Raw genomic sequence first — 25,481 nt, forward strand, 5'->3', positions numbered from 1 at the left:
CCTCATGAAGCTTGGTTTCCAGACCCTTGATCTTCGGTTTGGTCTGGGATTCTTGCAAAGAACTGGTAACAAGTTCATTAAAATGGCTTCCTTAGTCCCCTTTCCAAAGCTTAAGGTGCTGTTCAGTGATGGGTAGAAGAAAATAAACCTGATATTTAAAGATGGTTATCACCTCTCCTCTCAGATTAATATTTACATAATTGCTGTTTCGCCCATCCTCATGAGGACTAGAACACTGGAGCTTTTTGGCAATGTACACACCAGCTCCCACCGCTCTGCTGTCCTCACCTTCTCCTCTCCCTGCCTCCAGCCCTGATGGGCCACCATGGCGTGCTGGACCCCCGCAGACAGGTAGCCCAAGGCTTTGGTTCGCTGGCGGTGGAGCCTTAGGATCTGCTCCATTGGGAAGCGAAGCCTCGCCCAATATTCCAGGATGCCGAAATCTTCGCCGTTGGAACCTGGAGTTATGTGGTGCCAGGGTGTGGGCAGGAGATTGCGGTAAGGATTGGGGGAATAACAAAAGAGAGGCGTCAGTCCCTCCTCCAGAAGCCTGCCAGAGTTGGGTAGGGAGGGAGCAGGGGTCTGTGGCCCCCAGCCCTAACAGACTCCCCACATCCCAAGAACTTAAGAGCAGCCTCCTGGATCAAGCCCATCTAGCCCAGCCTCCTGATCTCACAGTGGCTGCCCCGAACATGTGGGGAAACCATGAAGCAGGATTCAAGCCCAAGAGCCACTCTCCCTCGTTCGGAAGCAAAAGCAAAAGCACGATTACGTAGTCGGCAGGATTCGAACCTGCGCGGGGAGACCCCAATGGATTTCTAGTCCATCGCCTTAACCACTCGGCCACGACTACCAGCTGCTCAAGCATGATGATTAAGTGATGTAGGGAAGGAGGTTCTCCATCCCTGTTCTGTAAGAACATAACCTGCTTTGGAAAACAAGAGAGGGATGTGTGCTGTCAAAGTCTGACAATAGAGCCATAGCTGCTTGCTGATAGCCTCATCCTCTATGAATTGGTGGCCATCATTGCATTCTGTTCCATCGTTTAACTTTGTGCTGCGAGAAAAAGTACGCTAATTTATGTGTCCTGAATCTTCCAATATTCAGCTTCATTGCAGAAGTGCTAGCGTTATGGCCGGGGGTTGTGGTGGTACTTTTCTCTATCCACTTAACCCATGCCATGCACAATTTTATAAAATTCTATCATGCCACCTCTTGCTTGCTTTGTCTCTGAACTAAACCCCCCCCCCAAAATGCTGCAACTTTTTCTTAGAGGGGAATCACTCCATCCCTTTATTCAAATTATTAGAGCAATTCATGGAGGAGAGGGCTTTGCTGCCACAGTCTGAAAGTCTCGGAAGTTGATCGTTTTGGTTTTCGAACACAGAAAACCCGGAAGTAAATGCTTCCATTTTTGAATGTGCCTCAGAAGTCGAACGGCTTCCGCTAAGTTTTTTTTCCCAATTTTCTCTATTGAATTTGCAGGCCACACTTTGTACCTTGGTTTCCAAATGTTTCGGAAATTGAATGGTCTTCCAGAATGGATTACCTTTGAAAACTGAGGTACCACTGTACCAGTTGCTGGAAACCATGGGATGTGATACATAGGTAGCAGTCAAATACAACATTCCTTGTTTTCCTAGAGTGGACATGCAAGGGGATGTTTGGTCCAGCCAGTTGGAACTTCGTGTTCCCTCCTGGCCTGGGACATAGTTCCTCTTGCATGTGACTAGAGGTGAGCATGACCTTACCTGTGCAGGTAACAAAAGCACAAGGCTCCCCCCTACTTCCTTCTTTTCCATCTTCCTTTTGTTGTGTGAACTGCAGTGACTGCCAGTCTGCAGTCACTGGGCTTAACACCCCCCATATGGGGTAGATCCACATGTATATATTTTGTAACTAAGTCTGCCTTCAAGGATCCAACTGTGAACTGATGATGTGAGTACAGTGGTACTTCTGGTTACGTACTTAATTCGTTGCGGAGGTCCGTTCTTAACTTGAAACTGTTCTTAACCTGAAGCACCACTTTAGTTAAAGGGGCCTTCCGCTGCTGCTGTGCCACCGGAGCACGATTTCTGTTCTCATCCTGAAGCAAAGTTCTTAACCCGAGGTACTATTTCTGGGTTAGCAGAGTCTGTAACCTGAAGCGTATGTAACCCGAGGTACCACTGTAAGCTTCTTTTATATACTTTAAGCAAGATTGTGGCGTGTTTATTCTTTTAAGGGGGATATAAGGGAACTTACCAGAAAGCTAATATTAAGAGGCTTAAACAAGCCTGCAACTAGTTATCTGCTGTGCATTTAAAAAGGGGAATGTAAAACTTTGGTAAGTTATAGAACTTGCTAGCGCAAGTTAGGAAGGATATTAATAAACAATATATTGTCTCCTGCCTCCCTGAACATTCCCACAGGGGGCAATTGCTTTCATGCTCAAATCCTGTTTGCAGGTTTCCCATGGGCATCTTGGTGGCCACACTGAGAACACGGTGCCAGACTATACATATGGGCCACAGGGCTGATCTGGCAGGCTCTTAGGCCCTTTATCATTTTGGTTGCCCTTTTTTGAGTCTTTTCCGACTCCAAAACGTCTGCCACAGTAGGAGTGGCGCAATCCTTACCACGTAGCACCGCTGTGGCGTGCACCTTCTCCCCGCTGCCCAGCACCTCGCCAAAGCGCAGCCAGCAGGAGGCCAGGGTGGTGTGTTCGACGGCCGAGGCAAGGTGGAGGTCGAGGCGGGATGTGGCCCCTTGCAGGTACTGCAGGAAAAGTGGCTCGGCCTGCACCACGTACTGAGAGGTGAAGCCGTAGCGGGCGCGGGAGCCACGCACCACCGGCGTGCAGTGGGTCTCAAAGTCATAAAAGGAGTACGTGCAAAAGGTGAGGGGCTCCGGGTCCCCCAGCAGACGCAGCACCTCGGCTGACAGCACCGCGCCCGAGATGTGCAGCTCAAAGAGGTTCTCCCCGCGCCGCAGCTGTGGGGTCTGGTCAGGGACTGCTTCCACGGATGGGTCACCCTCTCTAGGAGGAAACGGGGCTGCCCTCGTTCCGTAGGCCACGTCCTTCAGCTGCGCTGGAGTGGGGTGGGAGGGTGGGGAAACAAGACAGAGCCACAAAGACCTGTTCACAGAACCATAGAATCAGAAGGGACCCCGAGGGTCATCTAGGCCAACCCCCTGCAATTGTCAAGCTTCAGGGAATTGACTTCCTCCCCCCTGGCAGTAGATAAGCAGAACAAAGTAATAGGAGTCTTCTTACCAGTTAGAAACTTTAATAATCACAGCAAGAGAACAATGAACACATCTCCTAGAATGGCGGTGCTCCCAGTTAAGGTTCCCACCCCCTTCTGTCCCTATTAATCTGAGCTTGTACCCTCTGTGCTTTCTGTGCTGCCACTTTCTGAGCTCTCCGTGACTTTGGAGAAGGGAGGTGAATGCTGTCCAGAGACTGTGAATCTGTTAACCCTCTCTCTTCCAGTCTCTCTTCTCCTAGCTGCTCCCCATCCAGTATTTCCCAGCTTCTGCCTTCTGAACTATGTCCCTCTGCAAACCACTGTTCCAAATCTATACTGTCCTCCTGCTCCTGGGAAGATTCAGGATCTGGAGCAGGAGCAGGGGGAGGCTCCCACCATTCCTCCTCAGTGCAGCTCTCTTCGGCACAGTTCCTGACAGCAATGCAGGAATCTCAACTCAAGCATCCCTGACAGAGGACCGTCCGAGCTCCACTGAATGTCCACCACCTCCCGAGGGAGTCCGCTCCACCGGTGAACAGCTCTTCCAAATTTTTAGTTGGAATCTCCTTGTAATTTGAACCCATTGGTTGGATTCCTACACTCCGGAGCAGCAGAAAACAAGCTTGCTTCCTCTTCTGCAGCAGGTATTCGAAGGTGCCTCTCGTATCAACCCCCAGCCTTCTCTTCTCCAGCTTCCTTCCCAGACCTTTGATCATCTTGTTCGCTCTCCTCTGCACATGTTCTACCTTATGCAGATCTAAAGAGTGCTTTCAATCTATGGTGTGGATAGGGAGCTAGAGACTGCATGGAGAGGAGGTATGCCCGTCCACATGCCTACCTTCAAGTTGGCGGATGCGGGCCCCACGCAGGTCCAGAAGGCGGGCCATCTGCTGTTCCTTCTCCTCGTGCTCCTGCTTCTCTCTTGCCGTCTGCAGCAGCACCCCGTCCAGCTCTGCCTGGAACCAAGGCATGCCCACCAAAGAGAGTATGGTACCTACAGTCAGCCTCAAGACTCAGCCGGGAGAGAGATGAGGAGGACTCTCGTTTCCCTGCTCCTCCACTTGCAGGTGCTTTAGGTTATTTATTTATATACCACTTAGTCCCTTAAGTGGTTTAAAAAACAGCCAATGAAACACATGTACCGAATGAACAAAACTGAGAAGCTACAACAGAATACAGTGCAATGTAACAAAACAATATAACTCCACCCCTGAAAGCAAACTCACAGGAGGGCATTTTGAAATGGCTTTAGTGAGGGATGTCTGCCTTCCTTCAGCCTCCTGCTTGGCAAAGTGCATCCCTGATTCACAAAATACCCTGCATCGTGCCCAAATGCTCTCTTACAGCTACAGAAATCATGCAAGAATCAGATCCAGAATTTCTGTCTGCCATGCAGCTGTTGAAAGACAGGGGAGCATTCCTGGGCGGGTGGGAATAAGGTAGCAAAACTGCTTTGCTTGCCTGGTCCTACTAAGGCTTGTGTTTCTGCAGAAAATGTGTGAAGGCACCAATGTAAGCAAAGGAATTCTATTGATACATTTGTTAAAGACTGAAATTGGCCATGTCCCCAGAAAGTATCCATATTCGAACAGGTTAGGCCCAATAAAATGGAGTTCTCTATACCACCCAAAAGTTGCATCTCCTCATTTTCCATTGGATGCTTTGTGAATTGCACATTTGGGCTGTTTTGAATTCCTTTCCCGTTAAATAAAAATGTAAAAGTTGCAAAATTATTCCACTGATGTGGGGTGGAGAGAAGTTTCTTGAGGACATTACTGGCGCTAGCCAATCAGCGCTGTACCCATTCAACTCAATGCAAACTCACAGAACTAGCTTTCACTGAGCTTGACCCAGGTGAGGACACAGTGAATATGGAATATGCTTGACTGCACACACCCCTAGTTCTCCAAAAAGACCCCCCCCTTTGTTCCATCTCCCAGGTGGGCAGCTCAGTCTCCTTGCTTCACCTGGTAGTCCCGGTTGATGCGGTGTTGTAAGATGAGCATGTCCCGGGTCTTCTCTAGCTCCAGCACGGTCTCAGCGTGGGCGGCCTCCGTCTCGTGGAGCCTTCGCTTTAGACTCCGTTGGGCAAACATCTCTTCCTTCTCAGACTCTCTCTCGAGACCTTCCACATAGAGGGGCTGCAATGAAAAAAAGTGGAGCGGGGGAGAGAGATGGAAGGAAATGTGTGGGGCTCGACGTGCAAGCGTGACTACCATGCCAAATCAGAAAATGGAGGAGAAGCAAATCCATTTCATGGAACTGGGCTGATCTATATCACTGACGACTTGCTCACTCTATTGCTTCGGCATTTTAATCCGCTGGTATCTGCTTTACCTTGGATCAGGTCATTTTTACATAAAATGCCAATCTGTGCAGGGAGAGGTGTTTTATCCCCCCCCCCCCGAAATGTTCTAAACTAAATGTCACAGGAAATTAACACTAGCAAGATGAGCCTTGCAAGAGCTCAGCTGCCTGTTCAGATTGGAACTCCTTGCAATTTAATTAAGACCAGGAAACGGCAGCCGAAGACTTGCAATGCTTATGATACTGGTAATTTGTGCGTGTGGATACTGGAGAATTCTGACAGAAACAAAAACGGGAATGGAAATTGCCAGTGTTTTGCTTATGTACCCCATATCCAGAATGGAAACCAATCCATCAAACACAACTGGTATCCACCGCTGCTGTTGTTCTCAGTTTGCAAACAATACATGACAGATTACTTTCCTGCCATATTTGCATTGGGCTTTCTTTGCATCGAAACGAACAGGGTGGAATTACATAATTGTAACATAATGAACTGCGAGAGAAATAACATAGTCTTTGTAGGAAGCTGAACAGCAGCAGGATGGAAACAGAGCTGCGTGTGACAAACAAAGGTCAGAATGGAAATCGATGCCTACCTGCATATATGTGTGTGTTTGTATGTACAATGCAGGTATCTAAGGTCCAGTTGCTAAGTGTGTGCTTTTACCCAGTGCCTACCTCAACTACTAGACTGGATGGAAAGTCTTCCTCTCTAGTCTGGTTATCCAAGATGGCCGCCTTCTCCCGCAAGAAGCCGACTTCCTGTGGGCGTTCCTGCAGCAGCTGGCTCACTTCCTGCTTCAGTTCCTCGTTCAGAGCTTATGGGGGGAAAGCAAGGATTTGGGATGAATTGCAAGGTTGCCACCTGCTACCTGTTCTCAATAGGCCTGACCGTTCCTTTCCTGTAACTTGTCAATTATTTTTACCCTCAATTCTAATTATCAGTCCACACCTGAGCTTTGAGCAGGGGGAAGGTATTTATAAAAGCCAATGAAACAACAGCAGCAAGAACAAGGGCCACATTCCCTCACAGGCAGCCTTCTGGGGGCCGCGTGCCAGTGGTGGGTGGGGCCAGAGGCAAAAGTGGGCGGGGCAAGTGAGGCGACCTTTCTGCAATAGGCTGCAGTCCAACTTGACCAAAGACCCGAGGGCCAGACAGAAAGGTGCAGAGGGCCACATCTGCTTCCTGGGCTTGCGGTCCCCCACCTCTTGTTTCGAACTTCACTGTTAGTGACCCGTGTGACATGCAAGGGGACGTGTTTTGCCTATTCAGTCATTTCCCTGCCAGCCTCCCGTTGGCCCCCTCACCTCTTTCCTTCTCCAGCTCCTCCTGCAGTCTCTGCTTCTCTGCAGTTGCTGAGCTGAGTTGTTCTTCCAAGCAAGGGGCATTGTCCTTTTGGGGAACCACGTCTAGGGGGTGCTGGGTATTGCTGAGGCAGCTAAAGAGACACATAGATTTGATGCATATCCAAAAGGGCCACAAAATCCTTGCCTATGTTTCTGTAAATTCTAGTGAGGAGCCCTTTTTCCATACCAAAAATGCCCGTCTATTTCTACACGCCTCCGTCTTTCATCCAGGTTTACCCAAAGATATTGGCCATATTCACACCATACATTCAAGGCACTATGATATCATTTAAAGCAGTTATGGCTCCCCTCAAATAATTCTGGGAGCTGTGGTTTGTTTTGGTTCTTGAGTGTTGTTAGGCAACCCCTATCCCCCCATTGCAGAGCTACAATTCCCAGAATTCCCTACGAAGAGGGGTTGATTGTTCAACCACCGCAAAAAATATGAGGGGTCTCCTAAGAACTCTCAGGACCCTTAACAAACTACAGTTCCCAGAATTCTTTTGGGGAAGCTATAAGTGCTTAAAATGATACCATAGTGCTTTGAATGGCATCCTAGTCAGTGCTTCCCTGTATAGGGAAGCCTTTTAATCTGTAATGCTTTTTAATGTTTTTATATGTGTCGGAAGCCACCCAGAGTGACTGGGGCAACCCAAGGTGGATCTACACACAAGGAGGGGGGACGCTATAAATGAGTCAGAAATATTATTATTAAAGTGGTACCTCTGGTTACGTACTTAATTTTTTCTGAAGGTCCATTCTTAACCTGAAGCACCACTTTAGCTAATGGGGCCTCCCACTGCTGCACAATTTCTGTTGTCATCCTGAAGCAAGTTCTTAACCTGAGGTACTATTTCTGGGTTAGCGGAGTCTGTAACCTGAAGCGTATGTAACCTGAGGTACCACATTCTTCTTATTATTATTATGTGAATGTGACCAATATCAGAGTTCACAGACACATTCTAAAACAAACAGGCCAAAACAAAAACATTCAATAAGTGGGGAAAGTGGGCTTCACTGAGGAACGGGTTTGTTAAGTTGTGGGTGAACATATCAGACGACACAGCGATTCTTCAAACAGCTCTTCCAACTGGGCTGAAGGGTTCAGCCAACCTGCTTAAATAGCGTTTCAACTACAAAGCAACAGTAACAACTTTCTGTAACTATCCAATGACTGAACGTCACTTTCAATTCCTTATTTGCATATGCGGACCTGAGTGAAAACTATCCGCAGTATCCCCCTGCTGGCCCAGGGGGAGAACTTCAGTACATAACAGGGTTTGACCTGGAAAGTCCTAAGGCTCAAACAGAGAGAATCGAAGGGCCACATTCAGCCCCTGTGTCTGAGGCTCCCAACTGCTTCATGAATGGCTTTCGTTGAGAGGGAACAAACTCCCGAGTTGTTTATCCTTTCCCGCCAGCCCATCTCTCACCTCTCCAGCAGTTTGTCGTAATCTTCCTTCAGCAAATCTCGCTCCTTCTCCAGGTCCCGGACTCTATCCTGAAACTGAAAAAGGGAACACAATACAGGATCTTGTTGTGGAATCCAAGCTGCCAGTGGTGGCCCAGAGATTGGATGGGAAGCAAGGTGGGCAAATATTCTGTTTTTATTTTTGACTCTGCCAATGGCTTGCATGGCTTCAAAAGGGGTTTAAACGAATGTATAGAGGATATAACTCTACCAGTGGTTTCTAGCCATGATGGCTATACTGTATACCATACAGTGGTACCTCGGGTTACATACGCTTCAGGTTAGAGACTCCGCTAACCCAGAAATATTACCTCAGTTTAAGAACTTTGCTTCAGGATGAGAACAGAAATTGTGCTCCAGCGGTGCGGCGGCAGCAGGAGGCCCCATTAGCTAAAGTGGTGCTTCAGGTGAAGAACAATTTCAGGTTAAGAACGGACCTCCAGAACGAATTAAGTACTTAACCCGAGGTACCACTGTATTCCGTTTTGGAAGAGGTATGTCTCTGAATACCAGAATAATTCTGCCAGGCAAGAGGAGCAAAACCATGGGATGCAGAAGGGCTGTGACTCAGTGGTAAACCATCTGTTTTACATGCAGGTCCCAGGTTTGGCAAATATAAAGGAAACATAAAATGCAGCTAAGAAGCTCAAATCATATATATGACTGACATCCTTCTTTGGAAACGATATAGAAAAATAGGGGGTGTTTGGCTTTTGCTGCCCAATTCCCCAAGGGATGGAGTCCTCCTAAGTCCATGATCGGTCAGAGATGAATGGATAGAGGCAGGATACAGTGACAGCAAGGCAGATCTTTATTTTTTATGTTGGAACAGAGTTCCCTTCCCCCCTAGCAAGGAGGCAAGAGAGACCCAGAACCAAGAAGAAACATCTCTTTTAAGGGTTTGCATTTTGGCGCGGAGAAGAAGCACACCCCCTCTACAAACAGTCAGAAATGGCATCACAGGTAAGGTGGGGTTGCTGTGGCTCAGGCAGGCCAAGGTGTGATATTCCTGAGGATTTAGCAAGTTTTTCCATAGTTCCAGACACAGTTTGCTCAAAGCATTAGCATTTGATAAGACAATAAGGATGCCCATCACACATCCCTCAATGCAGAGCATCTGGGCAAACAATGACAACTAATACGAAGGAGGTTCATAGATATAGGAGAGGAATCCCTTCAGGAACGTCCCCCGATTGCTATCTGCCTATGTGTTCTCAGGCAAGAGGGATTAAGGAGGCAGAGGAAATTAGAGTCTTTAAGAGAGCCAAGATGGTTTTGGGATTGCTCTCCTGTACTGTTTAGACATGTGGTATACATACTTGTGCATTTTTTTTTCTGGGGGGACGTAGGGGTGCGCATACCCCTAAACATTTTGTGAATCTAAGTTTGGCCTCATTGAGGGGCAGTATTTCAATACGAGAAGGAAAATGAGAGTACCCCTAAACATTTTTTTAAAGAAAAAAGCACTGTGTGTGTGTGTTTTCCTTGTGCAATTATCAACGTTTATTCTATATTTGAGACCTTTGAATTCCTATAACAGAAATTAAGCCAATGTCCAGATTTCAACATTCAAAAATGCACCATCTCAGGGGCATATCACACATATCTCCAGTGCTTTTTTTCTGGGGGGTACACATACCTCTAAACACTTTGTGAATCTTTCTACTTTTCTCCATTTACTGTATTTATTTCCCCCTATTTGAACTATAAAATGGTGATTTTCTTGAGTAAATATGAAAGTACCCTCCCTTTTTTATATAGAAAAAAAGCACTGTATATCTCAGTATAGAAATGGTTTCAATAAAAATAAAAGAGTGAAGTTTGAGAAGTAGGAGAGAAGCATTTCCTTCTGGATTATTTCTGACAGGACTTACATCTTCCAGCATTCCCTGCAGTGGAGAAAGGATTTCTACTTGACTCTCCAGGGCTGCCACCTTCTGACTCTCCTCCCTGAGGTGGGCATTGAGCTTTTCGACCTGAGCTAGCAAGGCCTCGCTAGCTGACCTCAGTGCCTCTTGGTTCTGGAGAAGCAAAGAAGAAGGGAAACATTCATGAGATCTAGAGCCTTGAAGGACCACGGAATCCCAATGCTGCCACCACCAAACAGAACTGGAGAAAGTTACCTGCTGGAGCTGAGTCTCGTAAGCCTGGAGGAATAGCAAGCAAAGGGCTGGATTATTGGGGTGGATGAGGAAAAAAGTACCTTCCTTGTCGGAAGTCACATATAAGAAGGAAAACAGAGTCTCTATACCATGGGTAGGCAAACTAAGGCCCGGATCCAGCCCAATCGCCTTCGAAATCCGGCCCGCGGACAGTCCGGGAATCAGCGTATTTTTACATGAGTAGAATGTGTCCTTTTATTTAAAACACATCTCTGGGTTATTTGTGGGGTATAGGAATTCTTTTCTCCCCCCCCCCCCAAAAAAAAATATAGTCCGGTCCCTCACAAGGACTGAGGGACAGTGGACCGGCCCCCTGCTGAAAAAGTTTGCTGACAGTATAGTCAAATAATTGAATCACTGAATGTATTTTTCGCTCCGCTGGAGCCCTCAGGTCCCCACTCTCCTGTGGGGTTTTTTTGGGTGGGTGCGCTGACCTCTAGCGCTGCCCTCAAAGCCTTTCTGCCAGCTCTGTGTTGCGGACGACACTTAGCACACCGCTATTCTCCTCCGCAGCAGACCAGAAGTCCAACAGTTCCCAGGAATCTTATGGGGAAGTAATGTGGTGTGTGTGCAACAGGAGTTTGTGGGGATCAGGGTCCCTCACTTTCCCTCACAATCTGTTTTTAAATAATTTGGGCTAGATCTAAACAGCTATTAAAAAACGCTCTGAAAAGGATCTGCAAAAAACCACAAACTGTGGTAAAGCACAACTGAAAATGTGGCCTTCACTAGCACTGCTTCCTCCCTCAGCCGCAAGTGATTTTGCCTTGCTGGACTTTGCCCTTGAATTTTGATAATGCCGCTTCCTTGCCTGGATGGAGAAGAGAGCGAGGTGCCTTGTGAGTGTGTGTAAGAACTAGCCTACTGCACAAAGGCAAAATGTACATCCATTTTCCCACCCAGTTTTGTCTCTGACGGCCCCAGGTTGCCACTGGCCTGCATCCCTTGGGAGGGCTCAGAAGATCATCGGTTTGTCTCTGTGAAGTGGTTTGGCTTGGGGAGAAGCCCAGGGGCCAGAGAGTGAAACCCAGTGGGCCGCATTTGGCAGAACTCACTTCCTGTAAGCCAGCAAACTGGGCTTTGGTTACCACCAGTTCTGAATTCTTGGCTCTCAGAAGCTTCTGCAGACGAATCAGCTCCACGTTTTCCTGGATGGCGGCTCTGGAACAGCAAATCAGACAAATAGGTGCTGAATATTGACATTTATTAAGGACTGGAAACTTCTTGCAGACTTTTTGCCTAAGAGAGAAAATGAGCTTGTAATGTCTGGATCTGAAGAAAAAAATTTAGCTCATAGAAAATAGAATAGCTGGATGTTAATGAGTCAATACCTGTACTATATTTAGCTGACGGACAGAGAACCGGAAGTCTTTTTTATCCTTTCCCGTTTTCTTTACTTTTTCTCTCACTCTTTTTTCTTTTTCTCCCCCCCCCTTTTTTTCCTCTTTCTGCCCCTGTTCCTCTTTAGATTAGTTTTTTTAAAAAGTATTTCTTTTATTCTGGTGTGTTTTAAATAGGTACTTTGTACTGAACTTTGTATTAATAAAAATAGATTTTAAATACTCATCAAAAAGAAATAGAAATAGTCTTGTTAGGTCTAAGAGACCAGCATTAAATGTGAAACCCACCTGCCAACACTTATCTGTCCCTCCTTTGTCCTTCCCTCATGAGAAGAAAAGGGCTGGAAACTACTTTAGGTTAATAAATTGGGGGGGGGCGTGGTTGTAATAAAATACTTTCCAGCCATTTCTGCTATTGCATACAGATACAGTGGTACCTCAGGTTAAGGACTTAATTCGTTCCGGAGGTTCGTACTTAACCTGAAACTGTTCTTAACCTGAAGCACCACTTTAGCTAACGGGGCCTCCTGCTGCCGCCGCACCTCCGAAGCACGATTTCTGTTCTCATCCTGAAGCAAAGTTCTTAACCCGAGGTAATATCTCTGGGTTAGTGGAGTCTGTAACCTGAAGCGTATGTAACCTGAAGCGTATGTGGAATGTGGTACCCGAGGTACCACTGTATCTGAATTTTTATGTTCCTGATTGTTATGTACTGAGTTGAATAGGATCCAAACTGCAGCAGTCTGATTGGTCCTAGAACAATAGGATCCAAATTGCAGCAGTCTGATTGGTCCTAGAACAATAGGATTCAGAATGCAGCAGTCTGATTGGTCCTAGAACAATGCAGCAGTATGATTGGCTGGCAGGAACCACCCAATCATGCTCCAGATATAAGTGAATCCACAACCTGATTGGCTTACAGTAGAATTCCAGAATTAGCCAATCATGTGCAGCCCATTGTGTAAATAATGTATATAAAGCAGATACTTTGAGGGGACATTCATTCATTCCTCCTCACCACTATGAGCTGAATAAAGAGCATGAAATTTGCGACTCTGAGTATATTTCACTGATGAAGCAAGAAGTTAAAATAAAGGTTTGTTTGATTTAGTTTACAAAATTCATGTACCACGTAGGTACATGTACCATGTAGGAAAACAACCAATCTCAAAACTGTTTACAGTAAGTAAAACAATAAAATTATCAGTAATAACCCATGAAAAACAACTATTTAAAACATTCAAAAAATAATTAAGATCAATGACAAGCCAAAACTCAGAGTGAAACACATGTCAACACTCCCAATTTACAAATCTCTATATCTTATCAATGAGTCATGTTTGGTTTTCCCCGTTTTAAACTCAAGCCTGAAAATATATACTTTGACATCCCAGAATCTGGCTCTCTCCGGAACGGATTAAGTTCGATTTAAGTGTTTTGGTGAGAAATGGAACAAGAGTTTAGAAGACCTTAAAACAGAGCTAGAGAGACTGATTTAACATGGACCAAATAATACGTGAATGAAGCATTGTGCAGGCATTGTACCGGCGTTCCCGGACCTCTAGGTGGCGCTGCAGGGAGCGGGCGCTTTCTGGGTCCGTATCTCTGCCGTGTGTGGAACTCAGCGACTCAGGATCCAGCTCCAACGCTGCAAGGACCAGGCTCTGGGTACTGAAAGGAAGAAAACAAAAATAGCTGCTTCGTTTCCAGCTCATTGTCCCTGGGAAAATGGGAAGAGGAGAGGATTCAGTTAACATTTGCATGCATTAACGTTATTTATTTATTTATTTATTTCATTCCTTCCCATCTCAAAGTGAATTACAATATAATGACACATATATAAAACAGTGACATACTGTAAGCAGACGAAAACACTAGCAGGATTACAGTAACACTTGTAATGTAGCAAGTACTATGGAGACAATGGAGTTATATAAAACTTAGAAAAGATGCAGGAGAAAAGGTTCAAGAATGGGAACCATGAAGGGGAGATGGGAAATCCAGAGATTCGGAGGAATCTGTAAATGTGGATGTGTATGATTGTATTAGGGATGCGGGTGGCGCTGTGGGTTAAACCACAGCAGTGGCGTAGCGTGGGTTGTCAGCACCCGGGGCAAGGCAAGTAATTTGCGCCCCCTAACCCGTGGATTTGCGCCCCCTAACCCGTGGATTTGCCCTAACCCCAGATGTTGCGCCCGGTGCAGCCGGCCCCCCCTGCACCCCCCACGCTACGCCACTGAACCACAGAGCCTAGGGCTTGCCGAACAGAAGGTTGTCAGTTCGAATCCCCGCGACGGGGTGAGCTCCTGTTGCTCTGTCCCAGCTCCTGCCAACCTAGCAGTTCGAAAGCACATCAAAGTGCAAATAGATAAATAGGTACCGCTCTGGCGGGAAGGTAAACGCCGTTTCCATGTGCTGCTCTGGTTCGCCAGAAGTGGCTTTGTCATGCTGGCCACATGACCCGGAAGCTGTACGCCGGCTCCCTCGGCCAGGAAAGCAAGATGAGCGCCGCAACCCCAGAGTCGGTCACGACTGGACCTAATGGTCAGGGGTCCCTTTACCTTTATGATTGTATTGTTATAATTTTATACTGGTTAAACCAAATAAAAATGATTTTGAAAGAAAGGAAAAGAATCGCAGTGGCCAAACGGTTGAGCGTAGGATGGGCAGGCAAGACTCACAGTCTCTCCGTCTCAACTCGAGATCCCTCCAGAGTGTGATCGCCATAGCGGGCAGGAGCTGTGTGGGTTGGTCTGACCGCCGGCCCTTGAACCCGCATTCCTGCTGGGCCAAAAAATATAAATAATTACGAGCAACACATCATGCGCCTCAGCCCATGCCCTGTTGGGTCACACATTCTATAGAGAAAAACCAGCAGGGTCCATGAAAAGCCAGTGCGATTAGCTTCAATGAAGTCTACTGTCATGGGCCAAAGCAATGCACATGGAAGATAGTTAACTCTTTATTGTTAAAAGCAGACACTTACAGTTGTTTCTATGGCTCTGAATAACTATGCACACCACTCTAGCATCTAGGCAACTATTCCCAGGTCTGTGCTCTGTGGTAGCAACAGGGGCTCACTCCCTCTCCCTCAGTTTATGGGCTACACGCACACAGCTGGAGACTGTGCCCCTGTGAAAGCTGCCCCTGCTCTTCTCTCTTCACCTCCCTCCTGGTTCTGGGAGACATTGGTGCAGGAGAGGGTGGGGAAGCAGCTGGCCCTCCACTTGCTTGAACTGCCTCTTCTGATCCATCCTGCGCCCCACCTCCAGCTGTGAAGCTTCCCCTGCCTCCGACTCTTGTCTCTTGGCTCATACGGTTTCCCACAATTCACTGCCCCCCTCTCCTAAGTCCCCCCATCCCCACTGCACCCCAGTCAACAGCCTGCTAGTCACTTATTGCTTCTTCCACCCTTCTGGGAAATGAAATTGTCAGCGAGGGAATTGAGGAATTTGTTAGACCTGGCATTCTTTTTTCTTTTTCCCCCAATTTTTTTTTCCATTAAACATACATTCATTATACATTAGCTCTGCCGAGCTTCGGACTTCCCTCCACCCCTTCGGTAAGTATCATATATTTTCTAACATTGCGTATTCTATATATTTAACTTTATTTTTACCATATGCTGTTAGAGTCATTCTAACCCTGCCAGTGTCTTTAAGGTTTTACAATCGTCTCTTATATACACCAAATATATACTCCAGCTTTCTTGAAACTTCTGTTCGTCTTGATCTCGTAGTTTTCCTGATACTCTGGCCAGTTCTACATAATTCATCATTTTAACCTGCCATTCCATAATGGTAGGTATTACATCTGTTTTCCAATTGTGAGCCAAGATAGTTCTTGCAGCCGTCGTGGCGTATAGAAAGAGATTTTTATCTTTCTTTTTAATTTCCTTCCCTGTCAATCCCAGTAGAAAGGCTTCAGGGTTTTTTTTTTGGAAAAGTGTACTTAAAGATTTTTTAAAGTTCATTATAAATTAATTCCCAGAAGCCCTTCACTCTACCACAGGTCCACCAAATGTGGTAGAGGTTGCTAGACTAATTCTTAGCCTAATTTGAGTTGCAAGAGGTACTGGGGTCATTAATTCTCCCATGACTACTACATCTCTCCGTTTTGAATGTTTGCTCATCTGCTCAAGAAGGCATCATCCAAATCTTCAGCCTGGCTTAGAGGTCCTTAGCAGATATCTACAACAAAGTCACTGTTGTTTCCTTCTCCTCCAAATTTAACCACAAATCCTCAACCTGCCTTCCATGCTCTGTACACAAGTGTACACATCCTTTACATTATAATGCCACTCCTCCTCCCTTTCTGTTTCGTCTATTCCTTTTGAACAGGTTATACCTCTCAATTCCTACATTTCAGTCATGAGTATCATCCCACTAAGTTTCTTTTATTATTATTACTACTTTAAAAAAAATATTTTATGTATGATTTTCAATTTTATACATTTCAGTAATTTTATAATCATTTTAACATTTCAAAACTTGGCTTCCTTCCTCTTTCTGCAGTTCCTTAAATATTTTCTGCATATCCAAATTAACTTAATTTGCTCATTTATTCATCTACTTTCAATATATACTCTTATAAAACTGCAGGTTATTACAATAATCTAGCCAATGTCTGTTTACAATTTATTTGTAAATCTGTTTTATTTGTAAATATTCAACAAACCATTTCCATTCTTTTATAAAAAGTTTGTTATCTTGATTTCTTATTTTTCCAGTATGTTATGCCATTTCTGCGTATCCCATAAGTTTTTGTATCCATTCTTCTTTTGCTGGGATTTCTGCATCATCCCACTAAGTTTTAGTAACACCTGCCAGGTCCTATTTGCTGTCCTGTACTCAATTCGTCTTACTTTTTTCCCATACTCTGTACATTAGTGCAACTGTTGCACACCCGTCAGCATCCTGCCAGTCCCTGACACTCATTAAGCGTCCTTTAGCATTGCAAAACCACTGCTCAGCCCAGAACCTCTCTACCGATGAACACAATACCCTCCACAAGCTCTTTTTACCTTTGCGTACTTTCTCAGGCACTCGTCCAGCGGCTGTGTGCGCCCGCCGAAGTCCTGTGTCTACCCTGGGAGAGACATAGCCATAAGGGCCGTATCGAGCCAAACTCTGCAGCTGGAGCTGCTGCTTGTAGAAAAGCAGGCGGTTCCTTAGACCCTCATTTCGTCTCTCCAGTTCCCGAACCCTCTCCCGAGTCCCTTCCAGGTCCTCCTCCAGGTCCAGGTTTCTTCCAGAGCTTCGGATCCAGCTCCCGGGTCTCCCGTCAACTTGCATTCGCTCGTGGCTGAGCCTTGATAGTTTGGTGCCCATCCTGATAGAGCAAAGGGAGGGAAAGATCCAGTTTTGGCATTCTCAAGAATCCTCTGTAATTGGTGTTCGCAGGACCATGTTTGAGATTCAAGTTCTGGGCACCACCATTTAAGAAAGCCAAATCATGTTGGAAAAGATTCAGAGAGGGGTCATAGAAAGAAAGATAGAAGGAACCAGATATAGCCAAGTTACAGGGAACCAGGTAGAGGGCCTTGGCGGTAGTGGCACCCGCCCTTTGGAACACCCACCCACCAGATGTCAAAGAGAACAACTACTACCAGACTTTTAGAAGACATCTGAAGGCAGCCCTGTTTAGGGAAGCTTTTAATGTTTGATGCATTACTGTATTTTAATATTTTGTTGGAAGCCGCCCAGAGTGGCTGGGAAGCACAGCCAGAAGGGCGGGGTATATATAAATTATTATTAACATTTATTTATTTATTTATTTATTTATTTATTTATTTATTCCCCGCCCAACTGGCTGGGCCTCCCCAGCCACTCTGGGCGGCTTCCATAGAAACCAAAAATACAGTAAAATATCACACATTAAAAACTTCCCTGAACAGGGCTGCCTTAAGATATCTTCTGAATGTCAGGTAGTTGTTTATCACTTTGACATCTGCTGGAAGGGTGTTCCACAGGGTGGGCACCACTACCGAGAAGGCCCTCTGCCTGGCTCCCTGTAGCTTTGCTTCTTGCAATGAGGGAACCGCCAGAAGGCCCTCGACGCTGGACCTCAGCGTCCGGGCAGAACGATGGGGGTGGAGACGCTCCTTCAGGTATACTGGACCGAGGCCGTTTAGGGCTTTAAAGGTCAGCACCAACACTTTGAATTGTGCTCGGAAACGTACTGGGAGCCAATGTAGGTCTTTCAAGACCGGTGTTATATGGTCTTGGTGGCCGCCCCCAGTCACCAGTCTAGCTGCTGCATTCTGGATTAGTTGTAGTTTCCGAGTCACCTTCAAAGGTAGCCCCACGTAGAGTGCATTGCAGTAGTCCAAGCGGGAGATAACCAGAGCATGCACCACTCTGGCGAGACAGTCCGCGGGGAGGTAGGGTCTCAGCCTACGTACCAGATGGAGCTGTAGAAAGCAGTGTCCGGGCCGAAATCGGGAAAATGTCCTGGAAAATCTGGGCGTATGGCAACCCATGTTGGCAGAGTTGTTTTGGGTGACCTTCTTTAAAAAATAGTTCAAAAACTTGCCAAAAAAGGCTTCAACAACGTTGTTGTCCGGATTTTCACTTTTTGAGATATGGCAACCCTAGTTAATATGGCTGATGTAAGACGGTGTGTTGATGGTGCAATCTGTATATGTGTTTTCTGTTATTGCAAAGACCTGTGTGACAGCTAGTTTAAATGCTCATTAGACTGAAGCCACTTCCTGTCATGTTGGTTTGTTTTTTTAAAATTTGCAGTGTTGCAATGCTTGCATTCTGCCACTAGAGGCCACCATGGTGCTCTTGGCTTCAGCATGCACACAGAGAACACAGTTAGCACGACAGCGACACCTGGTGGCAGAATGTAACATTAGTCTTCACTGAACGGAGGCATTCATGGAACAAAGGAAAGCATTGGCTCAGTTGAGCTTAATTAATACAACACTTCCAGTTCTATTGACCGAACTAGACATATAACACAAAACCCAACCCAGAGTAGGGTGGTCGGGAAGTGGGAGAGGAGAGGGGGCTGTGGTTTACAGAGACGATAGACTACTCTGAACTATGATGACAGGCTGGGATTGATCCGTGGTCAGGGACCTATGTAGACTCAGCAACATTCTCTTTTATTACTGTTTGGCTCATTGAAGCTGGTCATGGGTGTGAACTCTAGCTTACTATAGTCATTTCTTCAAGACATTAGATTTAAAACACCTGTTAACTGAACAATCAGCCAGTTGATTGTGAGTAATAGACAACACACAATAATATATTCTGACAACGGACGACAATTTAATTAATAGCTGTCACTCCCGATACCTTTTGATCCTGTCCTCTTGCTTCCGGGCAAACTCTTTGAGCAGGAGATTTTCATCATGAAGTCGCAAGAACCCGTCCTCTAACTCTGTGCGGTTCACTCGGTTTATCTGGCGCCGAGTCCTTGCCAGTGAACCTGATGCTGGGGAGCAGCAAAAGAATTGGGAAGAACATCATCAGCTATGTGGTCTGGAAACAAAGGAAGAAGTTTCCACCCATACAGAAATCTTGTAGATTTCGTGGTTTCATCATTCATGACGGTCTTCAGGCCTTTGGAGGTGATTCTGCAAATGTTAACTAGGTTGGGAAGATAGAACCATGTATTGGGTGGAGGTCAAACATGGCTGTAAGAGGATGGTTTTTAACACATTTGCAAAAATTAAGTTTCACCTTCTAGTTGCACTAGGCCAGACACTCCACCCTGCAGAGTCCAGGGCTCCAGGTAGCCACCTGGAATGCCTGCTCCTAAAAAATGACTCTGGTGAGAGTGATTGGCCTAAGACCACAGTGAGTTTCATGGTTGTGGGAGGATTTGAACTTCGGTTTCCCCAGTCCTAGCCCAACACTCTTACTACATAATGCTAGCCCTCTTCATAATGGGAATTATTATGTACTGTATATATATACAGTATATATACTGTATAGTATATATGTACTATACAAGGTTCTTGTTGGCCAACCATGTTCTCCTCAATGATACTCTAAGCGATAAAGAGCTGAAGTAGGGCATCGTTACCTCAGTTTCCCCTTTTCCTTTTCCAACATACTCAACATCCTGTGCTTAGCTGACCATGCTTAATTCTCATTGGACAGTTGGGGGAGGGTTAATATAGGGTTGCCATATGTCAGGAATATCCTGAACATACCCTGAGTTCCGCTGTAGGAAGCAGTCTCTGGGCTGAAATCGGGAAAATGTCCTGGAAAATCTGGGTGTATGGCAACCCATGTTGGCAGAGTTGTTTTGGGTGACATTTAAAAAATAGTTCAAAAACTTGCCCAAAAAGGCTTCAACAAAGTTGTCCGGATTTTCACTTTTTGAGATATGGCAACCCTAGTTAATATGTACTTCTAGAAACCTCAAAGTTCCCCAGTCGGGTGGACACTTCCATCTTGTTTCATCTCAATTTTTCTTGGCACGCACCATTGGGGTTTGCTATTAGAGGAAGTGGTTATGTGAAAAGTTTGATACGACACATAAAGACAGTGAATTTCATGACCTCGCCTACCTTTCATCCATTTTTTCAACCCTTGGGATTTGGCAGGGAGGACAGCAGAAGATGACACATCTGGAGGAAAGGGGGTTTGGAGATGGAGATAATAATATAATAATTTAATAATAATTTATTATTTATACCACGCCCATCTGGCTGGGTTTCCCCAGCCACTTTGGGCAGCTTCCAACCAAATAATAAAAACAATACAGAGTAGAGTTATCAATAGATAAAGCCATTCTTGCATAAAGAACATGGGTTTATGCATGGAGAGGGGGAGAATGGGGGAAGAAGAATTGCACAGACAAACCCACTGCATAACAACATAGTATTAAGAGTTTGAGGCAGGTAGGATATATGCGGGAGCCTCCTTCAAATTCCTGGATCCAGCAAGTGTTGTAATCTAAGCAAGGATTCAAACTCCTGGAATAGCCAGGCTAGCTTCCTGGTGAGGTAATGACCTACACAGGGGTTGTTAAGATAACAAAGGAAGCGACTCTGTGCCAGATGACAAATGAGTGGGAGCCTCTCTCCCTCAACTTGCTGATAGTTAGAAAAATAAAGGAGTTTTGAGTTACGTGAGCTAGAAGGTGGAGGCAAGAGAACCATGTCTGATTTCTGCTGGAACCCAAGGCTTCTGGGGCTATGGGAAAAGCAACATCTTTTTTGGGGGTGCTGATGCTGTGATCCTGTACAGCATAGACTCAGGTTGCACCTACGTGTAAATAAACCATATATCTAAAGACACCACAGGGTCGGCTGTGCCTCATATTCTCAGGAGGAAACACAAATCCTGGGTGAGCGAATGGAACCTCTGGAATCTCGCACTGCTCAGAGATGGGGGTGGCGGGCACAGTGTCGTAATGTGGGTTGCCAGCAGCCAAGGCAAGGAAAGTATTGCGCTGCCACTGGCACGGTAGACTATCCCCCCCCCCCCGCTATACTTCTTGGCATGCCACAAAAGGAAGCGGGTTTGTCTTTATTTACCAACCCTCTTTTTGCATAAGGGTACCCTGTAGGGAAAGGGACGCAGGTGGCGCTGTGGGTTAAAATCACAGAGACTAGGGCTTGCCGATCAGAAGGTTGGAGGTTCAAATCCCTGCGATGGGGTGAGCTCCTGTTGCTTGGTGCCTGCTCCTGCCAACCTAGCAGTTCAAAAGCACGAGCAAGTAGATAAATAGGTACCGCTCCGGTGGGAAGGTAAACGGCGTTTCCGTGCGCTGCTCTGGTTCGCCAGAAGCGGCTTAGTCATGCTGGCCACATGACCTGGAAGTTGTACGCCGGCTCCCTTGGCCAATAAAGTGAGATGAACACCACAACCCCAGAGTCGTCAGTGACTGGACCTAATGGTCAGGGGTCCCTTTACCCTTTAGGGCCATACCCTCTTAGCCTGTCCAGCTACGAGGGAGTTTCTGAGCCCTATTTTCAAAGAACCTTCCTTCCAATTCTAGAAACATAGCAACATAGGAAGCTGCCTTGTGCTGAACCAAACAATTGCACCATTTATCTACCTTGACCAGCAACTGCTCTTCCGGGTTCCAGACTGAAGTCTCTCCTGGCCCTACCTAAAGATGCCAGGGTTTGACTCTGGAACCTTTTGCATGCAAAGCAGATGCTCTCATGCTGAGCTATAGCCCTGAATTCATCCCTATGCACCTACATATTCATGCTCTGCTTGCACGCAGCTCAAACGTCTTGAAGGGAGTTTGCATTAAGTTTTGGAAAGGCAGGACCGTATGTGAAACTGAGAGAATTTCAACCTGAGTTTCACATTGCACCGCACTCTTTGCAAATATTATCTGTGCAGCAAAGGACACCTAACTCAACGCTTCAATTTCCGGTATTGCACTGTGGAAATGTCAGAATGTAGTCTTTAAGGAATTGAAGCTTCCTTGAGCAGGGGAAACAAGGAAGAAAAGTTGCTAGTCTTTTGGGCCGCAAAGATAAACTGTCAAAATATGATAAAACTGAATGAGAAATACCAGAGGGGACAGATCAGGAAATTCCTGGGTCAAGAAATGGTGGAATTTCACTATCCTGCACAGTTTACCCATCTGCATGACTGTGGTAATAACAACCCAAAATGATCAAATCGATGCAGATTTACATAATTTATTCCGGTTGCAGAATTAAACTTTTCCTGACACGGAATCTGAATTCCATTTGTTTATGAAAGTTTCAGAGTCAGCAACACAACTATTGTAGTAAACGCCCTAAAAAACCACTCCTCCCAACCAGAATTTTGACCTTGTATAGCCGCTATCACGGAGGGCTTCTGATTGGTGTCTCGGACTGGCAGATCGCCTGCTGTTTCGTCCAACACAAGCAGCGACATGGCTGGGAAGGAGGCCTGGAACAAAGCTGAAATAACAAAGATGGGACTTAGGAAGAGAGCTTTGGAAGGAACACGGCGGCTTTCTTAAGCACACCCCAGTCTCCAAGTGGTGAAAGGTTTCAAGAACCCCAGCACATACCTTGGGATTCTAGAGTCGTGAGATCAAGCCCCACTTTGGTCAAAAGATTCCTGCATTGCAGAAGGATGGACTAAATCAGTGGTTTTCAACCAGTGTGCCGTGGCACCCTGGGGTGCCTTGAACGATGGTCAGGGGTGCCGCGGGCAACGCTGGCCTCTGTCCCTCTTTCCTTCCTTCCCTCCTCTGATGCCCTCTCATGTCTCTGCCTCCCAAAGGCTTGCACAGCTGTTTGTTACAGCAGCCCTGGCTACAAGCTTCAAAGGCGAATGGTGCCTCTGGGGCTGGCCAGTGGGTACTGGTTGCCAGGAGCTGAGGTGGCCTCAGAGTGAGCAAGCAAGCAAGCAAGCAAGCAAGCAAGCGGGCGAGGGAGCCCAGCCAGCCAGTCTGCCTGTCCTTGCTGTTGGGAAAGGAGAATAGCGAGAGGCGGGCAAGCGGGTACCATGCTGGCCTTTCTTGTGCTTGCTGTATGCAAGGCCTGCCTGGAAGTTGAGTGCCCGCTTTTGACCCTGCCACCTCCCAAGGTAAAGTGCTGGCCTCACATTCACCTTTGGCCAGTCTCTGTTGGGCCACTAAGGTTGGGAATATCCTCTTCCCAGGCCCCTGTGGGGCAGTGTGAGGGGGCACCTCTCTTTGGGGCATGAGAGGGGTGCAGCTCAGAGATCAGGGGCAGCAGCTGCCCGGAGGACTCCCAAGGAGAGGGGAGAGGAGAGGAGGCTGAGGGAAAACTCCACAAGGTAGGGTGTTCAGAAAGGGGCGAGAGGCTGCCACTTCTGCAGGTGACGGGTTGCACAGCTGGGCTCCTGAGGGTGCCGCAGAAAGAATGTCGTTGGTCAAGGGAGCCATGGACTCAAAAAGGGTGAAAACCTCTGTACTAGATTATCCTTCCGACTCTGTGATTCTATGATCTTAAGTTAATTAACTTAGAGCGTATTCTATGATTCCCGCTGTAGAAAAGGACATGCCTGAGACCTTCCTTGTTAACCACACAATGCAAACATTTCCTTAACAGCCATGTGTGCCTGTTTTTATTGATTTTTCTGATTGCTACGGCACCTGCTGGTGCTGTATCATTGTAGTGTGGTTTCAGTCTGCTGTGCTTAGGAAACAGAGGTAGCTGCCCCATAACAAACAAATCAGCCAGTCGGGTCTATCCAACTCAGTACTGCCTACACTGACTGGCAGCAGCTCTCCAGGGGTTTCAGACATGGGTGTTCCCAGTCCTAGCTGGAGACGCCGGGGATTGAACCCGGGACCTTACGAATGCAAAGCGGATGCTCTGCCACTGAGCTATGCAGCCTTCCCTAAGGCTAAGCACTTTAAACTTTTGATAGAATCCACTTTGTTTATAGTGGGAAGGCAGGCTAGATATTTCCTTTTCATGAAGAAATGCATACTCATTTTAGTGGAAAACACAGCCCCGTATTGACAAAGAGATAGAGTTCAATGGGAAAGAGGGAGAGAGAGGTTTTCTGGACCTGAGGTTGCTCCCAGACCACCTGTCTGCAGAGAACACCCTTGATTTACAGAGCCTTCACTTTGAATTTGTTTGCCAAAGGAGGTGATGCAACATCGTCTCAAGCAGTTGTTCTCCCATGCTTTCAGGTACATTTTCCCCATCCGTTGCAAAAAAAGGTCCATATTTTCCTTTTCTTTTGGAAGGCAGGTTTGCTGCACTAGAGTTCCCAATCAACTTTAATTGCACAGCCCAAATTGGCCAGTGTGTGGCTGAATCCTTTCCCCAAAATGGCGATCTTTGAAGCATCCTTTGAGACTTTGTTGAAGATCAAGGCCTCTCCCGCCTCCGGGTGCTTTTGAAGCTGCCTCTGCAGCTGCTCGCTTGCAGCGGAAATAACTGCACTCTGTTTCTCGATCTGGCCTCTTCCATCTCCCCCCTCCCTGCCCAGCCGCCACGGCCTGGAGAAGCACTTGATCTCGCCACCCACACAGTCCTGCAAGAGCAACTGCGGATTTTCTCTCCCCTCCCACTAAAACCTCTTGCCATCTGTCAGAAAGAGCACAGTCCAGGCTGTTTTGTTTTCAGTTCCCATCTTTATAGGCACACCACACTGGCGTTTTATCGCCAGTGTCTTCTGCAACATGTTTTTGACGGAACAACAGTGCATCAGTGGTTTGATTTATTCTGATTTCTTTTTTTAGTTGTTCTGCTCCACTTCCTCAAGGCTACCACACTGCTGCTGTCTGGAGGAGCTGTAAAAGTGCATGGTTGAACTGTGGAACTCGTTGCTGCAGGAAACAGCGATGGCCTCCTACTTGGATGGCTTTAGAAGAGGATTGGCAAATTCAGGGAGCCCAAGGCTGTCTGATACCAAGTCAGATCAACAGCCCATTTCTCAGGTTTCAGGGAAGGATCTCTCTCTGGATATGCCAGGGATAAAACTTGGATTTCTTCTGCATGCTCTGCCACTGATCAAGGGCCTTTTTCCTATAAGATGTAGCTGTAAGCTGGAGCTACAACTCCCAGAATAGTGAATGAATGAATGAATGAATGAATGAATGAATGAATGAATGAATCTTTATTGCTAAAAGCTATAAGCTGTCAAAAGTTATGTGGGTGGCGCTGTGGGTTAAACCACAGAGCCTAGGACTTGCCGATCAGAAGACTGGTAGTTTG

General features: G+C 46.4%; 1 protein-coding gene across 4 annotated transcripts in view; it reads right to left on the reverse strand.

Moving 5' to 3' along the window:
* RPGRIP1 (RPGR interacting protein 1) overlaps positions 1-25,481 on the reverse strand; it is a 42,060-nt gene that overhangs the window by 13,127 nt on the left and 3,452 nt on the right. Inside the window, exons 2-17 of one of the 4 annotated variants that reach the window (XM_081835372.1) lie at positions 22,623-22,736; positions 20,391-20,450; positions 19,168-19,306; positions 16,884-17,191; positions 14,542-14,644; positions 13,406-13,531; positions 11,576-11,681; positions 10,482-10,505; positions 10,233-10,379; positions 8,321-8,394; positions 6,849-6,979; positions 6,219-6,358; positions 5,198-5,371; positions 4,069-4,186; positions 2,619-3,071; positions 289-458 (exon numbers count right to left, since the gene is read on the reverse strand). In XM_081835372.1, coding sequence (XP_081691498.1) covers positions 289-458; positions 2,619-3,071; positions 4,069-4,186; positions 5,198-5,371; positions 6,219-6,358; positions 6,849-6,979; positions 8,321-8,394; positions 10,233-10,379; positions 10,482-10,505; positions 11,576-11,681; positions 13,406-13,531; positions 14,542-14,644; positions 16,884-17,191; positions 19,168-19,306; positions 20,391-20,450; positions 22,623-22,710 — 2,361 coding nt within the window. In that variant the 5' untranslated portion in view covers positions 22,711-22,736. Of the gene's footprint in view, positions 1-288; positions 459-2,618; positions 3,072-4,068; positions 4,187-5,197; positions 5,372-6,218; positions 6,359-6,848; positions 6,980-8,320; positions 8,395-10,232; positions 10,506-11,575; positions 11,682-13,405; positions 13,532-14,541; positions 14,645-16,883; positions 17,192-19,167; positions 19,307-20,390; positions 20,451-22,622; positions 22,737-25,481 lie in introns of all 4 variants that reach the window. The other 3 variants (XM_081835370.1, XM_081835371.1, XM_081835369.1) reach the window with 3 other exon arrangements.

The sequence above is a fragment of the Podarcis erhardii genome, assembly GCF_964252035.2.
Source record: "Podarcis erhardii genome assembly, chromosome: 13".
Taxonomy (NCBI): Eukaryota; Metazoa; Chordata; class Lepidosauria; order Squamata; family Lacertidae; genus Podarcis; species Podarcis erhardii.